Source organism: Homalodisca vitripennis, chromosome 5 (genome assembly GCF_021130785.1).
Source record: "Homalodisca vitripennis isolate AUS2020 chromosome 5, UT_GWSS_2.1, whole genome shotgun sequence".
Lineage (NCBI taxonomy): Eukaryota > Metazoa > Arthropoda > Insecta > Hemiptera > Cicadellidae > Homalodisca > Homalodisca vitripennis.
Window position 1 is genome coordinate 25,089,553 of NC_060211.1, and position 27,781 is coordinate 25,117,333.

The 27,781-nt window shown below is 35.3% G+C and overlaps 1 protein-coding gene across 1 annotated transcript in view; it reads right to left on the reverse strand.

The window, feature by feature from the left end:
• Positions 1–27,781, reverse strand: part of LOC124363389 (protein kinase C-binding protein NELL1-like) — a 112,576-nt gene that overhangs the window by 77,871 nt on the left and 6,924 nt on the right. Inside the window, exon 3 of the mRNA XM_046818640.1 lies at positions 24,803–25,002. Within this exon, the coding sequence (XP_046674596.1) occupies positions 24,803–25,002 (200 nt within the window). The remainder of the gene's footprint in view (positions 1–24,802; positions 25,003–27,781) is intronic.

Below are 27,781 nucleotides of genomic sequence, written 5' to 3' on the forward strand. Positions count from 1 at the left end.
ACCTCCACCGTAGACAGTTTATAAAGAGATAGTTATATGTACCGACGATAACATCGACACTACACTAACAGCTGCAGTTGAAACTTATTAAACCTCCACCGTAGACAGTTTATAAAGAGATAGTTATATGTACCGACGATAACATCTACACTACACTAACAGCTGCAGAGGAAAACTTAAAACCTCCACCGTAGACAGCTTATAAAGAGATAGGTATATGTACCGACGATAACATCTACACTACACTAACAGCTGCAGAGGAAACTTAAACCTCCACCGTAGACAGTTTATAAAGAGATAGGTATATGTACCGACGATAACATCTACACTACACTAACAGCTGCAGAGGAAACTTAAACCTCCACCGTAGACAGCTTTATAAAGAGATAGGTATATGTACCGACGATAACATCTACACTACACTAACAGCTGCAGAGGAAACTTAAACCTCCACGTAGACAGTTTATAAAGAGATAGTTATATCTGTACCGACGATAACATCTACACTACACTAACAGCTGCAGAGGAAACTTAAACCTCCACCGTAGACAGCTTATAAAGAGATAGTTATATGTACCGACGATAACATCTACACTACACTAACAGCTGCAGAGGAAACTTAAACCTCCACCGTAGACAGCTTATAAAGAGATAGGTATATGTACCGACGATAACATTTACACTACACTAACAGCTGCAGAGGAAACTTAAACCTCCACCGTAGACAGCTTATAAAGAGATAGGTATCTGTACCGACGATAACATCTACACTACACTAACAGCTGCAGAGGAAACTTAAACCTCCACCGTAGACAGTTTATAAAGAGATAGTTATCTGTACCGACGATAACATCTACACTACACTAACAGCTGCAGTGGAAACTTATTAAACCTCCACCGTAGACAGTTTATAGAGTACCGACGATACACTACACTAATATGAAACTTAAACCTCCATACTGTACCGACGACGATACATATACTACACTACACTAATGCAGTGGAAACAGTTAAACCTTACCAACCTTTCCACCGTAGACAGTTTATAAAGAGATAGTTATCTGTACCGACGATAACATCTACACTACACTAATAGCTGCAGTGGAAACTTATTAAACCTCCACCGTTCACAGTTTATGAAGAGATAGTTATATGTACCGACGATAACATCTACACTATACTAATAGTTCCATTGGAAACTTAAAACTACAGTAGACAGTTTATGAAGAGAGTTTTCCGAAGAGGTTTAAAATCAAGACCACACATCCTTCACTCACTTTGATCGGATCCCATGGCACCAAAACGTATTTTCCAAACGTAAAATTTTATATCTGTGTGTGAACAAGTATGCAACCCACTGCATACAATTTGCATGCATATTACATTTGGATTAAAACCTGCAGATGTTTTATTCCTATTACCTGTTTTGACCAGAAATATCCCCAAGGAATGTTATTAAATGTTCATTACAAGCGCACCAAATGCTGTCGACCTCTATACTACAAAATTTTTTTATATTTTTAATTTAAATTCTGGGTTAAATGAAAATTCTGAAAATGATTGCAGCCTACGGGATTTCAAAAACCATAATGTCACTGCCAATAGCCAGTGTGTTTAGAAGTACAACAACAGGGTGCATGTTAGAAAAACCCAAGTAAGAGATGGCTTCTGTGAGTTATGTGCCTATTATCTTGGGTGATTTCCTTCTTCTTTACGAGTCCCAGCATTAAACATGTTTACGATCAGAGAATAATGTCTTGGGAGATTAATATTAAAATGAGAGAAGACTGAAGGACGTCCCTGTATAGCTGAAAAGGAATGTATTATCCAGCAGCCATGTCAAACTACTTGACTATTACAGTAGTTCGGATAAATTGCTCTACTTTGTTTCATTCGTTTGTCACTTAAGCATCAGATTTGTATAGCTTTGATTATAATTCAGGTTTGACTTACCTCTGAAAAATCACAGAACAGCAAAGAAAACTTAAATTTGAGACCTTTACAAATAAATAGCTCAGCTACAAAATGTTTGAAACAAAACACCCTTAATTATTGTTGTTAACACTGAAATACAAAAAAAAAATCGTCACTTAGTTTTATACGTCCATTGCATACGTTTACATAAGTTACCAATAAAGAGCAACATGTATACCAACATAAAAAGTGATGTGCTGTTGTTTTGAAATGCAATATTCTATTGTAGTACGAGTATATTCAATTTTAAAATCTCGTACTAAGCTCAAATCAATTCAGAAGTTCACCCCAGAATGCACTTATTTTGTTTACACATGATTGGTATTTATTTTATTATGTAAAATAATTTATCCCTTTCCGTTAAATTATAGACATGTCACTTATATACCAACTTATATAAAGGTGTAGTTGCTATGCATTCAATTGCTGTGCTATTGTAACTATAGTATTGTAACTATCGATGTCTATAGTAACTATTGTTGTAAGAGTTCATGATATGAAACCCGATTGAGTTTGGAGAATTTAATGAGTAAACATCAACTTAACACAAGATTTCAACAGATCAAATATCTTAAAACATTCTGGTATAAAATATTAAACCTAAAAGAGTTGATTCTCTCATTCGAAATGTAGTTTTTCAAAATATTGAAAATAACGAAATTTATTTTCTTTAAAATTCTGCAAGAAAAAACAAAACTTAATACCTAGATGCTATATCGTATGAGTGAAATGAAATAACCCAAATTTCCAACCCCAACACAAAGGGTGATATACGGGCAAGATTGAGTGAGTACCACATGTGTGGACAGACGTGTTATGGGCACAGGGTTTAAAGCCCAAGGCAGAGCGGCAGACACCTGGCGTGAGGCGCGGCTCTGCTGGTGATAACGTACGTATACAGAACGGATTTTGTTTGCGGGGAAATCAAGTAACACTCCTCGAGCCCGAGCAAACAATGGCGCCTCTGATACTGATAGGGCACAGCCGGTACCGGTACTGGTACTGGTACTGGGCGAGAAGGCCGCGTTCTCCACACTGACCGGCAGACAATCTGAAATTATCAATAAATGCTTATAATTATATTCCTTCCTCGAGTTACTTAGTGAAATAAGAAATGAAAACCTCTTTGGCCTCTACAATATAACCGACGTATTTCCATGCAAAAGGCATTTCATAGAGTAGACTGCAGTTTTCTGCTAAAATAACATAACAAATATATCGCAAGTAAGTGAGGGCTCGCGGGGTAGTAAGTCTCAGTTGCGAGCGGTAAAACGCTAGTACAAGAATTTGTGTTCAGTGCTTTGGGTTCAAGCGATATTTCCGCTCACGCGGAAGTTTTCCGCAGGACTATAGATTTGAGTTTAATCGATACTCATCTGTATTTCACGCCTTTCTCCATCTAGGCTGTTTACAGCTCATTCTTGCAATTGTATCCAATGAAAAAGGCCTTAGATTTTGCTATTGGGATTGTATCATTAACATACAATTATCATAATAAATCATTTACGAAGGCCCATGCAGTACACCAAAAGTGGATATGTACACACTAGGTGTAGGGAATAATAACAGTGGGCCGTCCTGCTGGAACGTCATTAGTCGAAAAATGTCACTTCACAAATCCTACGGATCCATGCATTAGTGGATGAGTCATACATTGTCATTGTAATAACAAAGCTCTCATCTGAGTGAGTGATGTGTCTGCAGAGTGACACTGTAGCAAATATTATGGTGTGGTGACAATTGACAGACGGAATGTTTATTTACTTCTGGAGTGTGAAGTCACTGGTAAACTTCGCGCCAATTAGAGCAATTAATCGATTAAGAATTTCATATTTGGATCAGACCAGATCTCGCTTCTTCACTTGGAGTGTTCTCATAATTAATAATTTCAATGTGGTTTTGTCCGCCATTTTGAAACAGGAAATGTTTAAATCTTTCTTACTCTGAGATATTTTTTACATATAAAAAAGGAGAGGCTAATCTCTTTTTAAGCCTTATTCAGTGTGTCCTCATGGGCCACTGGCCTGTGCGAGGATCTTATCAAACAGAATAAAGGGGAGTGTCAATACAGTACAAGGTCGATGGTACTGATGCGTAGTAGTGCTTAGGTCACTATTTGAACCTGCTCTATCTCTAACTTAGACCCAAAGTCCAACGTCTTAGACCGCTCGGCCATCGGCACTCTTATAAAAAAGAAAAGTTTCTGAATTAAAAGTCATAACATTCAGACGGTCATCCCTGGTAGCTATGTACTTAGCATCTAAGGCTTATCAGTAAGGGACTAGGATTCGAATCTCGGTTTCAGAAAGAGCTTTCGTATGATAACCAACAACCATGAGTCTAGCCTGAAGTGTCCTTCTGATCGTGCGCAGAAAACTAATACTTTTGAGATCATACCCTTGGGCTCCGATTTGCAGACCTAAATATTTGTCTGATTATAATAAAAACACTATTGATCTTCACCTGATATATCATTTTGTTTATTAGTTTATAGCCCTGCGGCAGACCACGCCTTTCGAGCGAAAATATTGCCTGCATCAAAAATTTGAGGATACCAATGTTTATAAACGCGTTTCAATCACAAATGAGGCTTTAAAGAGTCAACTTGAAACTTAGTGTAGCCGTCAGTTCATAAAAAAACACAAAAATCAGTTAGGTAAAATACTGTACCAGTAAAACCATTTTATTACTATATTACCTGTACCTGTTGTGTAAATACAGCAACAGAGTAATATATTCAAACTCAGCTTCATCTTGTTGCTGGACTTTGCCTTTCTTGCTGTCATAGAGGCAATTACACAACTTCAGATAAATATCTGCAAGGAGTTTATCTTTCCAAGACAGACTATAACCCTACACCGATAGAGAAAAAGAGGGGTTCCAACCCTATCACCCTTATCTTTCCCTCCATGAATCCTCCTTTTGGCAACCGACCAGCATAACTCTTTCGTATGGTCTGGCGTATATCTATTGAGATGTCTTCAGTGTAGGGAATCTGTGGTCAGTGCGACCGTTGGGGGGGGGGGGTGAATGTCCACAAGCGTGTAGCCTGATTAAATAAATGCGATTTGAGGACAGTCACTCAGTGTTTATTGAAAAATAATATCATACAAATTCATGACATCACATTCCCACCCTTTTTTAATCTATTTAATAATCCTCAATCGAACATTCCACACACATTCTATAATACGATACAATGTATTTGAAGGAATGTGAATATCAATACGTAAATTGCGTACTAAAAGATTTTCCCCGAATGCAAAAGCACCTTTAGATGAAACTGTAAGCCCAATTTAAGAAGTGCAGAGCTAATGACAGAAAAAATCGTCTCTCGAGTCCACTTAGCCTCCTACCCTTGACTGTAGCACTTGAGTGACGGAAAGCAATAAGGAAGGAGGGTCCTAAATGTTGCGATGTCACGACCGTTCACCCCACACTTCCGTCCCTCACCTCCCGCAGAAATCATTGGTGGCTGACGTTTCCCCATGTTATCTGCACATCATTTCATATGATTGTTCATATCACGAGCACCCTAACCCGAGATAAAATATGAAAGTCAAGTTCATGAATAGTAATTAGATAGAAGTAGGTTATGCGATATATATTGGATACTTCCTTCTCGTGTGCTTTAGTCAGAGGTGGCAATAGTTGAGTTGCAAGTAACGTTTTACGATTCCGACAAAAACAGTGCAGTGACAGTACAGCCTTACAAAAAACGATATAGGATTACGCAAAATATAGTGTACTGCCAATACATCCTTACAAAAAACGAAATAGGATTCCGCAAAATATGGTGCACTCCCAAAACAGCATTGCAGCTGATGACATAGGATTCTGACAAATACAGTGTACTGGCAATAAAGCCTTGTAGCTGACGATATAGGGTTCCGACAAATAAAGTGTACTTCCAATACAGCCTTGTACCAGACGATATAGGGTTCCGATAAATACAGTGTACTGCCAATACAGATTTGTAGCTGACGTAATAGGGTTTCGACAAATACAGTGTACTGTCAGTACAGCCTTGTAGCTGATGATATAGGGTTCCGACAAATACAGTGTACTGTCAATATAGCCTTACATGACGATATAGGGTTCCGACAAATACAGTGTACTGTCAGTACAGCCTTGTACCTGACGATATAGGGTTCCGACAAATACAGTGTACTGCCAATACAGATTTGTAGCTGACGTAATAGGGTTCCGACAAATACAGTGTACTGTCAGTACAGCCTTGTAGCTGACGATATAGGGTTCCGACAAATACAGTGTACTGCCAATACAGATTTGTAGCTGACGTAATAGGGTTCCGACAAATACAGTGTACTGTCAGTACAGCCTTGTAGCTGACGATATAGGGTTCCGACAAATACAGTGTACTGTCAATACAGCCTTGTACCTGACGATATAGGGTTGCGACAAATACAGTGTACTGTCAGTACAGCCTTGTAGCTGACGATATAGGGTTCCGACAAATACAGTGTACTGCCAATACAGATTTGTAGCTGACGTAATAGGGTTCCGACAAATACAGTGTACTGTCAGTACAGCCTTGTAGCTGATGATATAGGGTTCCGACAAATACAGTGTACTGTCAGTAAAGCCTTGTAGCTAACGATATAGGGTTCTGACAAATACAGTGTACTGCCAATACAGATTTGTAGCTGACGTAATAGGGTTCCGACAAATATAGTGTACTGTCAGTACAGCCTTGTAGCTGATGGTATAGGGTTCCGACAAATACATTGTACTGTCAGTACAGCCTTGTAGCTGACGATATAGGGTTCCGACAAATACAGTGTACTGCCAATACAGATTTGTAGCTGACGTAATAGGGTTCCGACAAATACAGTGTACTGTCAGTACAGCCTTGTAGCTGACGATATAGGGTTCCGACAAATACAGTGTACTGTCAGTACAGCCTTGTAGCTGACGATATAGAGTTTTGATAAAGACAGTGCACTTCCAATACAACTTTGTAGCTGACGATATAGGGTTCCGGCAAATACAGTGTACTGTCAGTACAGCATTGCAGCTGGCGTGATAGGGTTTCCCGGTGAAGCTGATGTAATATTAACGCTACTATGAGGATGACGAATGAAAATTTGTATTTTGGAAAAGAAGGTGTTGTATAATAAATCTGTGTAGTTGGAAAAATATAACCGTACTTAAAAAAAGTTCTTTTACCCCAAATTACCACAAAGATTCTAAGGATAATTGTTGGTATGCATAATAAGTGGGAGAAAGTCGTACCACATATGCGAAACCATTCATTAGTATTGTGCTTTGTGGGTTAGTTTTCTAACAAGTACTGTTTCCACTTTAATATATTTTCTCCGCCCATATTCATATTTTGTTCAATACTAGAACATTAATTAAGCGATAATAACATTTATCTATTTTATGCTTGACATTCTTTTTTTACTTCACATTATTGCTGATTTTCAATTATAAGAAGAAGTTTGCCTCCTTTTACCAATTAAATATTTGAAAAACAACGTTTCGGGATATAACACTTGCTCTCTTACTCGGGTGACAATACGCAACAAACTCAACTATTAGCAACGAAAACGTGGCGTTGTTCAAGACTAAGTAACACAACTTTTCTAAGTTGTGTGTTCATTCCATCACCACGTACGATAATATACCATGCCGGTGAATGTAAATCGCTTTTACATATTCATCCGTGGTGATATGTGTGAAGTATCTTCAGATAGCAGAAGTGCTCAGAACCGTCTTGCTTGATTTATTGCTCTTTCTATTTCTGTAACTTAAGTTTCAGATATTTGTCACTCGAAGAACATAACGGAGATCATTTTCCGACATGCAGGTTGTTGTTTCAATGCTTAAATGAAGTATAGTAAACATTCACATTGTGTAATCCTTAAACATGTATTTATTACATATAATTAATGATACTATCACGGCCACCCTCCTTAATATTAATTCAATATCTCCGCCCTCTAAAAGCGCTGAAAGGCCTTTCAAAGCAAACTCGCTGAAAGGGGAAACATTCGGGATAATCTCTGGCGGAATGCACATCAAGGCCCTCTAATGAATCCATTAAATCACCTCTACACAAGGGAGCCCGCAGACGCCGAGAGGGTCCGATTAATTTGTGTGCAAAGCTGAAAATTGAAACGCAGAGCCCCAACGGTATCAGCGGGAATACAGTGGGGCCAATTACAACAGTAGCGCGCGGACTCGCCAGAGAGGGCGGTGTAACCCTCTCTCGGGCAGCTTCATCGTCCTCGCCGTGTTATTGTTACTTCGACCGTTAATCTGTGTAACCGATACTCTCCATTCAGTAATTTCCTATTCGAATTCATCAAAAAATAAGTAATTGGTTTTAATTTAGAGTCGAGATGGGCACTATACGAACATCAAATCTATTTTTTTGCCTTTCGAAAACCACAATATGCAACAATTAGTGTACTATTCCAACTTCCTCCCAAAAATGGTATTTTTACTTCCTAACTTATTAAAATAATCACTCATTTTAAAGTCCTCTAATGAGTATTTAAAAATTATCAGTTAAATTTTAAAATAAAACAGACTGTAATGCATAAACATGTCATATATTCTCATTTGACATGAAACTAAACAGACTATAATGCATAAACGTGTCATATATTCTCATTTGACATGAAAATAAAACAGACTATAATGCATAAACGTGTCATATATTTTCATTTGACATACAATAAAACAGACTGTAATGCATAAACGTGTCATATATGCTCATGTGACATAAAATAAAACAGACTATAATGCATAAACGTGTCATATATTCTCATTTGACATAAAATGAAACAGACTGTAATGCATAAACGTGTCATATATTTTCATTTGACATAAAATAAAACAGACTGTAATGCATAAACGTGTCATATATTCTCATTTGACATAAAATAAAACAGACTGTAAATGCATAAACGTGTCATATATTTTCATTTGACATAAAATAAAACAGACTGTAAAGCATAAACGTGTCATATATTCTCATTTGACATAAAATAAAACAGACTGTAATGCATAAACGTGTCATATATTCTCATTTGACATAAAATAAAACAGATTATAATGCATAAACGTGTCATATATTCTCATTTGACATAAAATAAAACAGACTGTAATGCATAAACGTGTCATATATTCTCATTTGACATAAAATAAAATAGACTGTAATGCATAAACGTGTCATATATTTTCATTTGACATAAAATAAAACTGACTGTAATGCATAAACGTGTCATATATTCTCATTTGTCATAAAATAAAACAGACTGTAAAGCATAAACGTGTCATATATTTTCATTTGACATAAAATAAAACAGACTGTAATGCATAAACGTGTCATATATTCTCATTTGACATAAAATAAAACAGACTGTAATGCATAAACGTGTCATATATTCTCATTTGACATAAAATTAAACAGACTGTAATGCATAAACGTGTCATATATTCTCATTTGACATAAAATAAAACAGACTGTAATGCATAAACGTGTCATATATTCTCATTTGACATAAAATAAAACAGACTGTAATGCATAAACGTGTCATATATTCTCATTTGACATAAAATGAAACAGACTGTAATGCATAAACGTGTCATATATTCTCATTTGACATAAAATAAAACAGACTGTAATGCATAAACGTGTCATATATTTTCATTTGACATAAAATAAAACAGACTGTAATGCATAAACGTGTCATATATTCTCATTTGACATAAAATAAAACAGACTGTAATGCATAAACGTGTCATATATTCCCATTTGACATAAATAAAACAGACTGTAATGCATAAACGTGTCATATATTTTCATTTGACATAAAATAAAACAGACTGTAATGCATAAACGTGTCATATATTCTCATTTGACATAAAATAAAACAGACTGTAATGCATAAACGTGTCATATATTCTCATTTGAAATAAAATAAAACAGACTGTAAAGCATAAATGTGTTATATATTCCCATGTGACATTTATATTTTGTAGTTTTGTTTGAAAATTAAATAGTACAGCACTACATTACCGATTACGTTATATTGCATATTCCACAGTAACTAGGAAGTGAATCTCGCCGACTTAATGAGTTATTTATATAACTACGATAAAAATATTTTAATTCGCATCCAAACCATACGGTGTTCAAGATTTGGAAATTTTAAATTCAGAATGATTGTGAATCTCTAAAGTCTATTAGCTTTATGTATAATAGTACTGCAGTTACACGCGTAAACATGTTAGTTTTGCGCCGATCCAAATAAAAGATTTCGTTAATTTTAGAGCTCTTGATGGTACCTGTAGAATCCTCTCAACTATTTGGACGTCGCTGGTTCTTCAGGACATCCAACAAGTGTTATTTGCCACACAAAATACACAAATTGTTTTTTGGTCATAACTTTTCCAAAAGATTGGTTATGATACTGAGCAGTTCATGATCACCACTTCAAAAAATGTAACTCAAATAAATAGCATTTTTAACCATTGGTGAAAAGTGAATAACTCATATAACTGAATATAAAACGGCAGATGAAAAAATATATAAAAGATCACATTTGAAAATGAATTCTAAACTGGGCCCTTTAATTTATATATATTATAAATTAATTTGTATATATTTTTGTCGCGTCAGGGGGATGGCCCGCAATGGGCCAGAAGGAAATTTGTAATTAAAGCATAAGTCGAGTAGTACACCAAATTAAAGGTCTCTATTAGAAGGGTACAATGCCGCAAATTCGACATATATATATATATATATATATATATATATATATATATATATATATATATATATATGTGTGTGTGTGTGTGTGTGTGTGTGTGAAGCATTTTATATAACTGCAATAAAAAGCTAAAAGAATGAAAACGCTTTTTCAATACCAAATATTTTAAATGTGAATTTCTCATATTGTGAACAAACGCGAATTACCTTATAAAGAAAGTGAATGAATTTAATTTCTCGGTCTTACTCGACGATATGTAACGGACCAGGGTACGCTTATATTTGCATACTGTAGGGTCTGAACTGTCAACTATGTGTGAGAGTCAGTATTCTGTATGTGTCCAGCCGTGGTGTAGTCAATGCGGCAAAATGCAGCCCGTGTACAGTAGCAGTAGTGTTGTATCGATTGGCCCCCTCTCCCCCGCTGCCCCGCGACGACCCCCTGCACCCCTTCACCCCCCTACTCAACCCTACAATCACATTACTCGCCACTCGCTCATTCACAACCCTTGCTGGACGGTATTACTCGAACACGGTGAATATCCACTACAAATTGGTTTATACGTTGTTACAGGGCCGGTTCGTCTTTTGCTTATATGGGTATATGGGTATACTTTTGCGTATATGGGTATACCGTACACTTATGTGATTGCAGATTGATTTACAACTAAACATTTTGGTTTTGCTAGATAAACGTCTGGAAATATTTACACACATTTAAAGCAATTTAACTTTGCGAGCTGAAGTTTCGTTTCCGAATTTCCGAAATTACAAAAGTGATGTAATTACTAAAATTATGGACTTGAAAGAGGTTACCAAATGAATTAGAAGTTAAATGTTACTAAGAAAACCGTAACATTTTACTGGTTGTAGTATGGAATTTAATCACTTATTGGATTCCCCTTGAACATTTTCAAAGCCACTGAACATCTTCAGCATACTTCTTCAACGTGAATGGCTATTTTCAACTAGTTTCCAATCTAATCTCCTTTACATTTATAATTCTCTTAGATTTCTCCAGGATAATTTCAATTAATTATTGCCAAATTAAAGCATAACGAGTTACTATATTTCTGACTTCAAACTGATTATAAAAGATTGGTTATCTGTTATGTACTGCATCTCTATGGCCTTAAAGGGAATTAAACTCTCCACAGACTCAATAGTTATAATCAGTTATAAGTAACGAAATGTTTAGATATATACGAACCCACGCAGAAACCCTTTTTAAAATGCACTGAACTAAAAAAAGTAAACAAAAAACACAAAGTTATAAATAAAGGTGCGTAGAAAAATTTATTGTACTAATCACAATTTACTCTATTGCAAATAGCTATAAACACTTTAGTATATCTGCGAAAAGTCATAAAACTGTCTGAGAGCAGTGCATCTCATGGTTTAATACATTAACTTCGTGAAAGACAATAAACTTATAACTTAGTTTGATATGAATTATATGTCCAAATAAATTATTCAGTGTATCTTGAATAATAATTATTGTGTGTCTACCACTAATATTTTCACCATGAATGGCAGGTCTTTTTTAATCAACCCATCAATAGTTTTTGCTATTCCTGACACGATACCCCTACGCGGGTTCGAAATTCCATTTGTTAATGGGATTTGGAAATTTTTAATGGCTATTGTCATTTGATGAATATTATTAAAACGGGACACACTATTTTGTGGCAACTAATTAATTCTTATGATCACATAGTACGTCTATACGAATTTGGATTATCTTTCTTAAAGACCGGAACCACTTTGGCCCTATTCAACTATGTTGGAAATATGCCACTTCAGGCGAGAGGTTTACAATTTTAGTTAATGTGCTCTTAAAGCATTGTTTGCTCAGCCACATTGATGATCTATTGATATATTTATATGTTTTTGGTTGAAAATATCTTATGATCACTGCTATCCCCGCTTCAAACACAGAGGAAAGCATCATAGAAGGCACCACGTGGGGTCCAGAGGGGAACTTGGTTTATCACATCTGATTGGTAAGCTACCGTTGAAAAAGTTATTAAATTCCGTTATTACAGTTTGGGGATCGCGTTTGATTTTTCCATTTATTAATAATTAATTGGTTTTCAAGGAAGTTTGTTTTTTTTTAATTTTACATTATATTTTAAACCTTTTTACAAAGTTTTTTGATTTTTTAAATGCCATTTACGTTGTGAATTTGATGCTTTAATAACATTCCTATACAATTTGTTGTAGTTTTTAACAGTTGTAAGAAATTTCTATTTGTGGAAGTTTTTACTGGTTCTGAGTAGAACTTTTCTCTTGACACAAGAATTCTCCGAGTATTCCACGAAGTTCTTTTGAATTTCATTCTGTGCGATTGCTTTTTTGAGAGGCAACTTACATTCCAGCGACAGTTGAGAGTATCATTGAATGCAGTATATTACATATGCTTTTAAATCAATTAACGTATTTATTTGTGGATAAACCACAAAGGTAACAGTTGAAAGATGATAAAACTACTTATTACAATTACAAAAAAATCATATTTTTTCTAATTAGACTTACAATAAATTTCTTCAGTCTGAGTTTTTACATCACTAAGCGTTCAGATGTATGCTCTATCTTATCATTGGCTGAGCTTCAGCGAAGCCTATCACTCATTACTGACTGTATGTCCGAAGTGGCTGAGCTTTAGCGAAGCCTATCACTCATTACTGACTGTATGTCCGAAGTGGCTGAGCTTTAGCTAAGCCTATCACTCATTACTGACTTTCTGTCCGAAGTGGCTGAGCTTTAGCGAAGCCTATCACTCATTACTGACTGTCTATCCGAAGTGGCTGAGCTTTAGCGAAGCCTATCACTCATTACTGACTGTATGTCCGAAGTGGCTGAGCTTTAGCGAAGCCTATCACTCATCACTGACTGTATGTCCGAAGTGGCTGAGCTTTAGCGAAGCCTATCACTCATCACTGACTGTATGTCCGAAGTGGCTGAGCTTTAGCGAAGCCTATCACTCATCACTGACTGTATGTCCGAAGTGGCTGAGCTTTAGTGAAGCCTATCACTCATCACTGACTGTATGTCCGAAGTGGCTGAGCTTTAGCGAAGCCTATAACTCATTACTGACTGTCTGTCCGAAGTGGCTGAGCTTTAGCGAAGCCTATCACTCATTACTGACTGTCTGTCCGAAGTGGCTGAGCTTTAGCGAAGCCTATCACTCATTACTGACTGTCTGTCCGAAGTGGCTGAGCTTTAGCGAAGCCTATCACTCATTACTGACTGTCTGTCGGAAGTGGCTGAGCTTTAGCGCAGCCTATCACTCATTACTGACTGACTGTCCAAAGTACACGTCGATAACTAACTGACGCATAGACTTGAAAATGTGCACAAGGCGTATGAGGAACACTGAGTTCGATGTTGGCGCATGTCACTTTATGAAATTTGGCTGAGCGTCAGCGAATATTTTAAATTGATCTTATGGGTAGCCATGATGGTAACGAGGTAATAGCAGAATAAATAAATTTGCTTTTCAAACATGTGACATATTAACTCGTGTAATCCAACAATTCCAGGACATTCATCAATTTTATAGTGATTTAGTGTGTAGAATTTTATTATTTAAACACTTATATGGAAACCGATTTAATATACACATATTTTAATGTATCATATTGCAAGATATATCGAGAATGATTTAATATGCAGACTTTAACTTTTGCATGAAACTTCTGTTGTTCTAAGTTCTATGATGCTTCATTTTTGGGTCAACTTTTTTGTACGATTGTCTGCCTGTATATCTGTTCGAAGGAAATCTCAGAATAAAATGAGCTATAGATCTAAAATTTTGCATGGTACCACGGCGAAGCCTGTTACAACATATGGTGTGGCGTACTATTATTTTTAATTTCTTATCTTTGACATCGGTTTTATTTTGTGTTACGGTAACATATAAATGTAGAGAATCGTCGAATCACGGTGTGTTAATCGTGAACTCAAAATGATTTGACGATGAACGGCACCGCACAAAAACTGTCACAAATCACACCGATGACTAGTTCACACGTTCCGTTTAGGCCAGTCGGTATGATGCAGATGTCACAGATTGGGCAACTGCTCGCATACGCTCCTCTAGCGACAGCCGGCCACAAGTACAATGTGTGTCGCCGGTCACTATGATGCCATTAGCTAGCATTGACAAACTTCACAAGCATTAAAACAGAAGAGATGTTTGTATTGTCATGTAAAGTACTTGCACAATATAAAGTACGCTTTTCGTTCCGCAATAAACACTTACAATACGTAGTTAAGCATGGATAATGCTAGTTAAACTCTAGTATAGTCTAAACTCTCATACTATAATTTGTCCAACTCGAATAGACGAAACAGAAAGGTTAAAGAAAAAACTTAACAAGAACAAACCTTAACAATTGAGAGTATAATGACAACAAGAAGAGCAAGAGCTCCTAATGTGTATGAAGCTCTTAAGGACAGTAAGAGGTAAAAAGAAGGTACAAGGAGGACAACAACTCTTGAAAATAAGAAAGATAACACTTTTAGTAACTTTGGAAACAAACACGAAAATATCAAAACAAGGTTAACAGCAAAAGGTCACGATGAATCTTAACAAAAAGTCTTAAAATAAAAAACAACACAGGTTAGAAGGAAAATTTTTTGGAAAGTTTTGGAAAGAGAATTGTTTGCTCCACATTGGTCGGAAAATTCTTTTCATATTTCTTTGACCACATTTCTTTGTTTTTATTGTTATCAAGATTCAGATAAAATTCAACGAAAGTACGAAAAATAAGTTTTCCTATCATTCCTTGGTATCTCAGGCATTAGAAAACGACAACCCTTTCATAATAAGCGACGTGGCAAGAAAACTAAATGGTAATTATATTCGCAAAATTAATCTATTTACTGACTAAAACAAGTAATACGCATATTTTGCGGAGTCAAGATCTCTAGTTGCTCTTATTATCGTTCTTTTAAGTGAATCTGATTGTTCCAAAACATTAAAAAAATGTTAAAAATATATAATTTTATTAGTTAATATATGTATTTGAACTAAGGTATATTATTTATTCCAATTTGCTTAGGGCAACTGTATGTTGTAAATAACATTTCCCTTTCTAAACTTTTGTGAATAGGACCGGAGTGGTACTCGGTGTGAATCCGTAAGCGGTCTCCCAATCACATGTTTACAAATTTGTTAATTTCAATAACCTAAAAACTGAGATTTTCACTATTGTTACACTATAGTTTTTTCTTTCCTCATTTTTACATTATATATCACCAGTCCGGACTCCAGACTTTTCGCCGTATCACATTATTAGAGCCCTCTTATACTCCATACATTTAATACCGTTAATGAAAGTTGGGTCCAGGTCCAGAGTCTATTAGCACTGTATGAACACATAAACTGGTTTGCGTTGAAATCGATAGAGGAATTACACCAAAGAAAGTAAACGATCGTCGAAAGTTTTGGTGTACGTCGAAATAGGAGGGTATTTTTTCAGATCATATTTTTCTTAGTTTCTTCAAGTAACTAATAAATGTCAGCATTAGCTAACCGTATACAGAGGTGGCTGAAAGGGGATACTTTCAGTGTCTTTGGTCATATAATTTTGATTTACATGACGGTGTGCACGCTAAGAAAAATATTATCTGAGACAAAAATATTGTTTGATATTTTTTAACCCTTTTGGTACCTTCCATTTTTAAAACTGTACAAAAATAGTGACCATTGACAGGATCTACACTGCCATGTTTGTACTCATATTACTGAGTACGTGGAGAGTACGGTCGGCGTGGAGACTAGCTGGAGCAACAGAAAAGTCTAAAAGAGCAGTAAAGAAGCCTTTAAGCCGTGAGTGGGTGTTGTGGGTGGGGAGGGGGTGGGAGGGGGTAGGTAATGGACGATGGTGCCGGTAATCGCACTTTACTGCGACGATCTGCACCTCTCGTACGCACACCCGCCTGCACACGCGCCTTTCCTAGGGCCATGTTTATTAAGATGCTGAGCATGTAGTATAATACAACAGTAGGAGTTCCTCAAGGTGGTGCAATTAATTTTTGTTGGAAAAATGTTTTTTAATCCTTTAAGGTAACTTCCTTGAGGACAGAAATGTTGACAATATTTTTGGCCTCTCCACGGCGGTTACAGGCACAAAGAATGAAATTTGTATCTTTGTATTCAGGACCAAATAAACATGACTAAACATAAGTATTTACAATTTTTACAATGTGTGCATGATTTCTAATTACAGGGAACTTAAAACATCAGAATAACGTTTTACTCTTTCATAACTTATATTTTTTATTTAAATATAATTTTTTAATGTGTTTAAAAATATTTTTTCATAGAAATATTAAATTATGTTGTACATAAAAAGTGTCATCTTTTATGTATATATTGTAAAAAATCAGCAGTGTTTCTTTGGGCGTGATTTTTAAATATACATAAATTCTGCTTTAAATGCCCACCACTCTTCATAGAGTTGTAAAAAAATATTATTCTATTTTTGTTCTCAGAAAATGTGAATGATTGTGTAAAAATTATCTTTAAAAATAAAAAAAATAAATATTGTAATCGAAAACTGATTGGGCCTCCTGAAGGTGTATCCGTAGCATTGCTGTGTTCTTTGTACTTGTGAAAGTGAAATCATTTATTGTTTATAGACAAAACATTGTATAGAACCTACCTTGTAATACCTTTTGTAACAAATAACGATGGCAAATGTCCAAAATCCTGTTTCCTAACTGATATAATACAGCGGGCTTCAGCACGCTAAGTCCGCTTGATTTATGATGATTTATGATTCAATGATTTATCTCCTGTGCTCCTAATACAATCGAAAGTAATACGTTACATTGCAGGAAATTATTTAAATTCTACTTAATCAACTAAAAAAACTTGTTGTCGTTTACTAATCTCACTTGAATATTGAATAAGGAAATATTTTTCATTTCGCATTAACAGTAAATGTAACTAAAATGATATACAAAGGCTACTCGAAGGGGTTCATTTGGGTCTTGATTTGTATTCAATGTCGTTTCTTGGTAAATTCAGATCTCAGACAGACTGGTGGAATCGATCAAGTTTGCCGCGGGCATTATATGGCTTGAGACGCTTGTCTGCTTTTCTTGAAAGAAGAACTATAAAGATGTTTTCTTATCAATTTCACCGCAGTTCTCAGTTATGGCATCGTATATGTGGTTAATATGCGGTCGACGCCCTTCTTAAATACAACTACGTTTTGCCTCCCAAACATTGAGTAGCCTGTTCAGATAATTTCTCATAGAAAGGTACAACTAAGGCGTTCTTCTTGACATTTTCGAGTAGATGTCTTTTTATAATAATTCTATCGTTTTGCTAATTATATTTATGATAACACAATGTTTAATCTTATGATTCTATTACCTATATTGTTTGATTTTTAGACACAAACTAGTGTCCAAAGCCAGAGAAGAAAAATACTTTTGGACGGTCACCATTAACCCGGACATTCTAAATACATAGAATTTAGAATAAGTCAAAATACCGGTGAGTGGCTGTATAACTGTGTCATAATGGAGCGATTCACAAAAAAATATACTATTACATACCGTTAGATCCCAAGTAGTTACTATATATGTATAACATATATACTACTAATGTATAACGGCCAAATACAAAATAATTCAATCGTAAAACGTAAGGGTTGTGGTGATATATAGTATATATTATATATATATATATATATATATATATATATATATATATATATATATATATATATATATAATTTCAATAAACATTGAATCACAAAAAGTACTTGCTCCGCCGGGAGTCGAACCCGGATCTCTCACTTGCCGGGTGAATGTGGTACCATTACACCACAGAGCGCTTACTTTTTCCGATTCAATTATTTTGTATTTGGCCGTATCTGTCACATATGCGTTTAAATAAGCAAACTAACATATGATCGGAAGACCAAATACCTGTCAAACGACTTTTATTTACATTAAATTGTATAAATAAATGGCAATAGCCTTATTTAATTTCAATATACATTGAATCACAAAGTATCATATAGTGTATATATATATATATGTGTGTGTGTGTGTGTGTGTGTGTGTGTGTGTGTGTGCGTGCGTGCGTGCGTGCGTGCGTGCGTGCGTGCGTGCGTGCGTGCGTGCGTGCGTGCGTGTGTGTGTGTGTGTGTGTGTGTGTGTGTGTGTGTGTGTACACATATAATAACTACTTGAAATATTATATACATTATTCATAATAACCATCAAAGTACGAAATTTAAATATTTTTAAATGGTGCAATACGTTTTGTGTCTGGTGTCTGGAAAAGATGCTTCACATGAAATTCATGGCATTTTAAGATAGGCTAACTTCCCTGAATAGGCAAAGAATGTTTTGATCACTCCACTTGGAATTCTAGGCATCACTGAATTACACCATTATCGTGCTGTAAAGGCATATTACAATTCCACGTGGAATTCCAGGCATCACTGAATTACAGTATTATCGTGTTGTAAAGGCATATCACATATAACGATAAGCGATTGGTCTATTTAGAAGAAGTCTGTGAAAGGAATATAGTATTAGGTCAACATGTTTGTCCGCGGTCGTTGAATAAACAAAGAGGCAGATAGATAAACACACGAATGAGATACTCGAGAGAGCAAAAAATCTCATTCCGCTCCGCCGCCAAAGTAGGCCTATACTAACAAATCTTTACAAAATAATAGAAAATTATCAACAGAAACCGCATCAATCCACTTGATTAATCTGTATGGGTTAAAATAGTGTTTCTGATAACAGATAAAAAAGTCTCTCAGTTATTAATAATAATTGACAATTAGGAATTGATGAATGGCGCGAGTTTAAGCCCGGAAACGAGCTAACGGCTTGTCTACAGGATTGATGGGCGGCAGTTAAGGAGTCAGTGGCCATCTCGCGGTGTAAACAGCAATACAGTCTGCGGTATTGTATTGGCCAGATGTATTCCAGGAAACTCTCCCCCGGCGGCGCGCCGAGTGGCGTGTGCCGCGGACCCAGTGCCGTACACCGAAAGAGAGTTGAGGGGGCTTTACAGTCCCCCTCAGAAGAAATTCGGGACACCAAATTTAGAAATTCCTTTTCTAAACTTTTCTGCAGTGGTATTGAAATGATAATTTGCAGATAATACGATAGTCATACTATATTGATTGCTATTGTTTAATATTCCTCATGCCGTGGCAATCTTTAAAATGGATTAAAATTACGTGAGAATCTGTTATATTGAAAATTATTGAGATGCAGTTGTTGACTATCTCAAAAATATTTCCAAGACCAAACAATACTTCAAATGTCCTCTAAAACACAGATTTCGTTCACAACTAATTGGGCTTATGCTTTGGGAATAAATCAAAGTATTAGAGTCTTTCCAACCAATAGACAAAGTAACATTATCACATAGGGTACGGTTATACGGTTACATGATAAAATGTAATGTGATGCTACCTTGTTTGTGTGAAAAGTTGTTTATTCGTCATTTTTTTCCTTCTCTTCTCGGTTACCCATTATACCAAAAATGTAAACATTTTAGAATTGTATTTTGTCCTTAATTTTTATATTTTGACCCCAGAATCGTTAAACTCTTTCTCTGGCCACGACGAACGTTTGTACCAATTTTAAATTGTGTAGGACTTTTCAATCAAAAGTTATCTATCGCTCATACGGATGGACTGCACTTTGATTCTCCGACCCCGAAATTAATAAGGGTCCCATCTTTAAACAAGAGAATCGTATTTTCCAAATTTAAAGTGTCTAGAACTTTTCCATCAAGAGTTATCTTACAGACGGATGGACTGTACTTTGATTATGCGACCCCAAAATTAACACGGTTCCATCTTGGAACAAGAGAACACTATTTTCCAAAATTTCAAGTGTCTAGGACTTTTCAATCAAAAGCTATCGCACAGACGGACAGACAAAGACATGATTAAAAAAAAAGGCTTTTCGGGCCCTTAATAGCAGAAAGGATAGGCATAGGACAGGAGTGTAAGTTTTTTCAACAATCCCACATGCAACAGACCTGATTAATCAATCGCAAGAACTTCACCATCTAAAGAAGATATCGAAAGTAGATGTAAAATATTATTATATAATTAGTTATCATCATGAATTCGGATACCGGATCATTATCCTAGGATATTACTCACATGGCTTCGAGAATCGGTTGCCAAATATTGTGTAATGTCTCAACAGAATAAATAAAGACCTAGAATATGTTTATACTACATTGTTGAAATGTGCGAAATTACTAAACTGAGTAGACTTCGCTTGCTTGTATCATGCAAGTGTTTGTACACTAGTGAGGAATATTGCGTGACTAAGTGTGTGAGTGCAGTAACTGAATGCATGTCACAGAAGTCAGAGAGTCACAGTCACAGAGGAACTTGCAGCACTCGAGATAAACTATATCAGTTATTGAGGTGTAATCACTTCTTCAAGTGTGTATGATTTGTCAATCACAAAAGATGGGAGTTTTCCTGTTTTATCGACGACATTAATGTTTTGATATTTACTTCGAGGATAATTACTGGACATAGTCAGCGAGGGGGTCCGAGGGATCCCCCAAATTTTCAATTACATTTTTAGTAAGCTGTTATTATTATTTAAATAATTCAGTATTACTGACATGTACTGCTGAAAGATCGTTCTCAACAAAGAAATGGGTCGAGACCTTTTTAAACAACGAAATGAGGCCTTATTCTCTGTCCACTACGGGAAAATATCAGTTGTCTGGACAACCCCAAAATTCTTTCCTGGCTACATTCTTGCTTCTTTGCTTAGCATGTCAAATTGTGATTGAAAATTTACATCGATAAAATATACACATCGAATTCCTTCAAATTCAATTATTAAATGAGAATTATCCCACCATTATGAAACTGAAACAATCAAAATAAATTAATGAAAATAATTATTTTTGTAAATTAACTAAATAAAGAAAATCATTGTGCACCTGTACGTGCAACAGTGTGTTCTTGCAAATGTTCATTTCCTCAAAGGAAAATATAAAAAAACAATGGATTTTAAGTACAGATGCCATTTTAAAATGTATAAAGATATATAAAAATATTTTTGGAATTCGGCAGCTTTCAAAAATTTAATTCCTTTAGAATTAAAACAATTAGTGATAAGTTAGAGGTTAGTGTTGTCCCAGAGCGATGTTAGGAGACTACCGTTAACCTCTATTCATGTGGGATTTGATCATCACAATACACAGAATTATTGGGAAGCTTGGCATCACTATTGTAGCTCTGAGATGTGTAGAATTAGAGGTAATCCAGGGTCTTTAAAGGTGCAAATAAAGGTAGTCGTGACATAGGGGCTCAAAGACATAGCATATAGATATGGTAATACATTGACACGAAGTTACAATGATGATGAGTTTTCGTCATGATCAAACATCTGAGATATTTGGCGAGTCCATTCATCTTTCTATGTTTTGGAATCAAATGATTAAAGTATTATGGATACCCATGATCTCCTATCTTCCTCTCTTACTTAATCCCGTTTCTCCCTAATCTCCGTTGGTATTGGTGCTAATACAAGCAAGCTATCTTTTTTGATTATCCTTGCTACATTACATATTCAACTTAGAATCAGCTTTGTTCTTAAGAATTACATAAAATATTGGTTTTGGATGTTGGAAGTCATCCATGAACAGGAAAGAGATTAAGTTAACTTCTACAATTTCCGACATGAAGACGTTGTTTGCAGTGGGGAGATTTATATAAATTTGCTAGCTGTTTCCCGCAGCTTCGCACACTTTTCGTAAGCTTTGCCCCTGTATGAGCACTTCTGGTACAAGTGAATTATATTTCCAACACCGATGTAAAGTTCACCTTGTTGCCGCAATCAAAAACAATCTGTCAAAAGTGTATGTATATATCCATTATACACGTACATGTAGCTTTCTTAATAATAAAGGGGTCTATTACTCAAGCTTTAAGTTGAACCAGAAATTTATTTTAAAGACATTTTATACATAAAAACTCAGCGCCTTCAAATAGTGTTTGACAATTTAATATACGTAACTGTGTTGCTGTAATTGCAGTTTATAATGTACAGGCGCTTTGATAACGTTTATATTTTGCAACGCCGACTGGTGGTGAGTTACATCAATGGGCATAACATATAAACCTTCTACGTGGAAAAATACATATACATTACAAATGTTCATAATGATCGGTCAAATAGTTTCTGAGTCTATAAAGGACATACAGGCAAACATTCATTTATATATAAATAGATGCTACTATTGTTGGAAGTCATGGAAACAATGTAGAACACAAAGAAAGGTAGACAGTGTGGGCAGCCACTCAGCACAATTAACTCGAGGACTAGCAGCTGTTGTTTATCTCAAAGCGATACGCTAACTGCTGCCTGTACTCGGGCATACTTGTGCTCTCGTAGCGGTCTTACAGAAGAGTGGAATACGAGGACTGTTAAATGTCAACAGGAGTCATTCAGAACTATGTTGGGCCTTTTGTAGATGACGTAACTACTGCTTTGGTGAGTTAAAGCTGAACTGTCTCCTGGAACAGTAATTGAAAGATGGAGTGTGTCTATAATTTCTTGAAAATTTACAGAATTTTAAAATTCACATCAGCACGTTTTTGAGGAGATACAAATTTGGAATGGCTGTACTATCTTTTATAATTTTTTTGGACCATAAAACCGACGACCTATTTGAAGTAAGTGCCTTTCCAAAACCAGTAATATCCCTTTCGATCCCAAGATTTTTATGTGGGGGTCTGCCAGATTCCCAGCTCTTGGCGCTGAGGTATCTGCACCAGTCCCAGCCACATTTTACTAGAAGTGTAGACGTTAGCTAAAAATTGCATAGAATTTTCATTTATTGATGAAAATTCATGTAGTTTTTATGTTTTTACTTCCCAAAGTACACTGTATTGCATGCTTTAAACTAAACTTTTGTAATCATGCACAAAAAACGTTTTGTAAAAAAATTGTTACTTACAAAAAAATAATTCCTAAATTATGCATTTCTAATGGTAAGGAGAAGCCTCGAAAAATTCCTAGGTCAAAAACAATATGTTTTTTTTATTATTACACATAAAATTGAAGTAGAACCCAAGTTTTCATTGCAATATATTTATAAATAGCTGAGATAATATCAAAAGAAAAAAAGGTGTACATGGCCAAACAGCCACGGCCATCTAAATCAAACTAAAACATAGTTGACACATCGAATAAAAAGTATCGATAGTTACTGTAACTTTGTAGGCCGGTTCATTACGAGTACTCTGATATAATAAATATAATTATAGTGCAATTTATTATATTCGAAAAATATTTTTTCCGAATGTCCTAAAAATAGGACGTTGGGATCATACGCGATTTCATGTGACGTCCTAAAATAAGGACGTTGGGATCGAAAGGGATATATTGTATGAAAAAAATTATTTTTATATTGGTTATACTTCCAGACTTACAACTCCGTCTGATTTCCGTTAAAGCTTGAAAACCCCTCTCTGAAAGTACTTCGGGAGAAACACGATATTAAAATATTGCAGACTGGAACATGGCGTGTGTGGTAAACAAACCTCCAAAATCCAAACTTATTTGAGTGTCACATTCAGCAGTGTTTTACAATTTTAAAATTGAGTTTAACCTATACACTTTTTCAACGGCGGGTTAATTTTAAGGATAGATCAGATGTGTGACTCACGTATTTTTCAGCAACCACAAACCATACCTGAAACAAACATAGGAGTTAAGAAATAATAAAATTTAGTTGTACTATTGTCAGTGAAAATATTTTGTATAATCCTCTCATCCAAACTAATCTTAACTAACTTACGCATAACACTCAGGTTTCCATCCTTACAAAATTAGTTAACTACCACTCTCATGCCACAATATTCTACCTTCTTCCGAAAAAATTCGGAAACAAGGAATTTCCACTAAAATTATGGCTTACTCCAGCAACGTTCCCATATTTTTATAGGTTTCACTTTGTTTATTTATAATTGTCACATTATAAAATATACATTCTAAATTCTTATCGGCCACTAAGTGGAGAAGTGTAATGCGGCGTGAACACACAGCACGCGTGGTAGGAGATGAGTAATACAGTGGTAGGAGGGGGAGGGGGAGGGGGTGTATCATGTGTTGACAACAGTTTGCAGGTGGAGATGACGGCGACAGTTTCACAGATGATTGGGTAGTAGTTGATACAGTCAGCTGGCGGGCGCTGTGACACCTGATCCTGCACAGTCTGGCACGTGCCCCCTCTCCCCACCCCTCTATAACACCCGTATCATCGTGTCATAGCCACTTTCAGGGTACAATAAGCTATTAGGATGTTCCAACCCTTCTAGGACCAAGCGGCAGTTTTTTTTTAATCTGCTCTTAGTTACTTCGTTTTGTTTTTTCTAATCATCCCAAATTGTATGGTTACTACTTATAATATAACCAAAAGATCCATATTTAGCTAGTACTTTAAATTTTTTAACCTTTCAATTATTTTCACAAGTTATTTAAAAAAAGAAGAAGAAAGAATAAAAGTAAAGTGAAAATTCCGTGTTGCGATTTAGTGCAAAAATTTGACTACCAAGTATTCTCACGTTTTAATTTTCTTTTACTTTTTAATTACTGTATTTTTACAAGTTATTAAAACAATTCTTTCTTAGAATAAAGAATAAGAAGTAGAGTGGAAGGTCCGTATTGCGATTTGGTGCAAGAATTTGACTACCAAGCAAGCTCGCGTTTTAATTTGATTTGACTTTTCAATTTCCGTATTTTCTATTTTCACAAGTTATTTAAAAAAACAATTATTACTTAAAATAAAGAATAAAAAGTAGAATGGAAAGTCCGTGTTACGATTTGGTGCAAGAGTTTGACTACCAAGCGTTCTCGCGTTTGAATTGTGTTTGACATTTCAATTACCGTATATTCTATTTTCAAAAGTTATTTAAAAAAACGATTGTTTCTTAGAATAAAGAATAAAACGTTGAGTGGAAAGCCCATGTTACGATTTGGTGCAAGAATTTTGCTGCCAAGCATTATCGTATTTTAATTTCCTTTGACTTTTCAATTATCTTTTTTTCACATGTTACAATTCTTTCTTAGAATAAAGAATAAAAAACACAGTGGAAAAGTCCATTTTCCAATTTGATGCAAGAGTGTGACTACCAAGCATTCTCGCGTTTTAATTTTCTTTGACTTTTCAATTGGCGTATTTTTTATTTTCAAAAGTTATTTAAAAAGACAATTTCCTCTTAGAATAAAAAATAAAAAGTAGTGTGGAAAGTCCATGTTACGATTTGGTGCAAAAATCTTATTACCAAACATTCTCAAATTTTAATTTTATTTGACTTTTTTAATTCCAGTGTTTGTACAAGTTATTTAAAAAAAAATCTTTCTCAGAATAAAGAATAAAAAATACAGTGGAAAGTCCGTGTTACGATTTGGTGCAAAAATTTGACTACCACGCATTCTCGCGTTCTCATCACTCCTCGGTTAGCGGAAACGATACGCCACATTTCCTGAACAAACTGCGAGGCGCCAACTCGGTTCAATTCAAATTCACCAGTCCCACACTGGTTCTATCAAAAGCTGAATTAAATATTCTACTGACTTCGGCCTAGAGTCATTTTGTTCCAAATGTTAGATTGTTTTCGGTCATAATTCCATTACTAACTTGCCATTCAATATAACTTTTGACATAAAAGTTAAAGAACTAAATTAAACAATATCTGCGACCCAATACATTACAGCTGTATTACAGTTTTACAAAAGTGGTTCTGTTGATTACTGCAAGAACTGTAAATAACGCAAATAATGATTATCTATGAATTATTCATTTATAACAGCTGATACTTTGAAATTACAGTACCACTGTATACTATCAGCCAATGCAAACAGAGAACCCTTGTCTAGCGTTATTCGATTAAATAACTACCCAACTAGATGGAGTTTTGATGTCTGCTGTTTTATTGAACTGATTATTTCCATTATGCGTGTCACTATTTTACAAATAATTCAGTGGGATTACAGCCAACAAAACGCACTAATACAGTCCAATCTTGATAATCAGACAGATGTGGGACCAGCACACTGTCGGATTACCAAGGAGTCCGGATTACCAAGGGACAAGGGTGTCATTTACACGATGAATAAATAACCTATAATCAGTAAGAAACGTGAAAATAAGCAAACATTGTACAGTAAAAACAAACTTTTTTATTGTACGTACCTAATTATAGTAGAATGAAGAAACTGTGCATAAATAAGTGAAAACTCTTATAATACCATCTTTACACTTTAAAAAAATCTAAAACAGTTTTTATGCTCCTTCTTACCTAAAGATTCTGTACAATTGTACAGTACTACAGTGGCCTGAGCGGCCAGCGCCGACTTCCGATAGCTTGTTCGAGCGTGTCGGACTGGCAAATGTCGGATTATCAAGATTGGACTGTATACTGCCACAATCTTCATAGTTGGGTTATATTAGTTTTTCTGCCAATAAAATAACTGAATAAAATAAAATATTTAAGCCTTAACCCGTTATTAAAATTAAGGTACCTTATTAATGTAGGTAATAGTTTCAGGTGCAATTAGAAATTGTTTTAAACAATTTACTAAAATTCATTCGGCTTTGATTATATTTGGGAATAAAGAGAAATTAAAGAGCAATTTACTATCGACGTTTTGATACCATAAACATAAAAAATACGGTGACAAATATATTGTTTTTTTACTAAATTTCTCACAATTATTATTGACAGGAGTGACTTTTTATATGAAATGTAACGGCACACGATAAAGTGTTTCAACATTTCAGAAGGCTCTGAAAGGATTTACTTCAAATTATTAGTAGGTAAAACGAGGGTTGTGGTTTCATCTAAAAACTAAACTGCCATTGGGCGCAATGTTACATTAGAGAGTCCGCATAAATCAATTTTCAGGTCAACCTCAGTTACCTTTTGACAACACAACACTATTTCAATTTAAATTTACAAGTGGTAAATAGAAATGTTTTTGTTAACTGGATTATACAGGCTACTATCAGATACTGTTTTT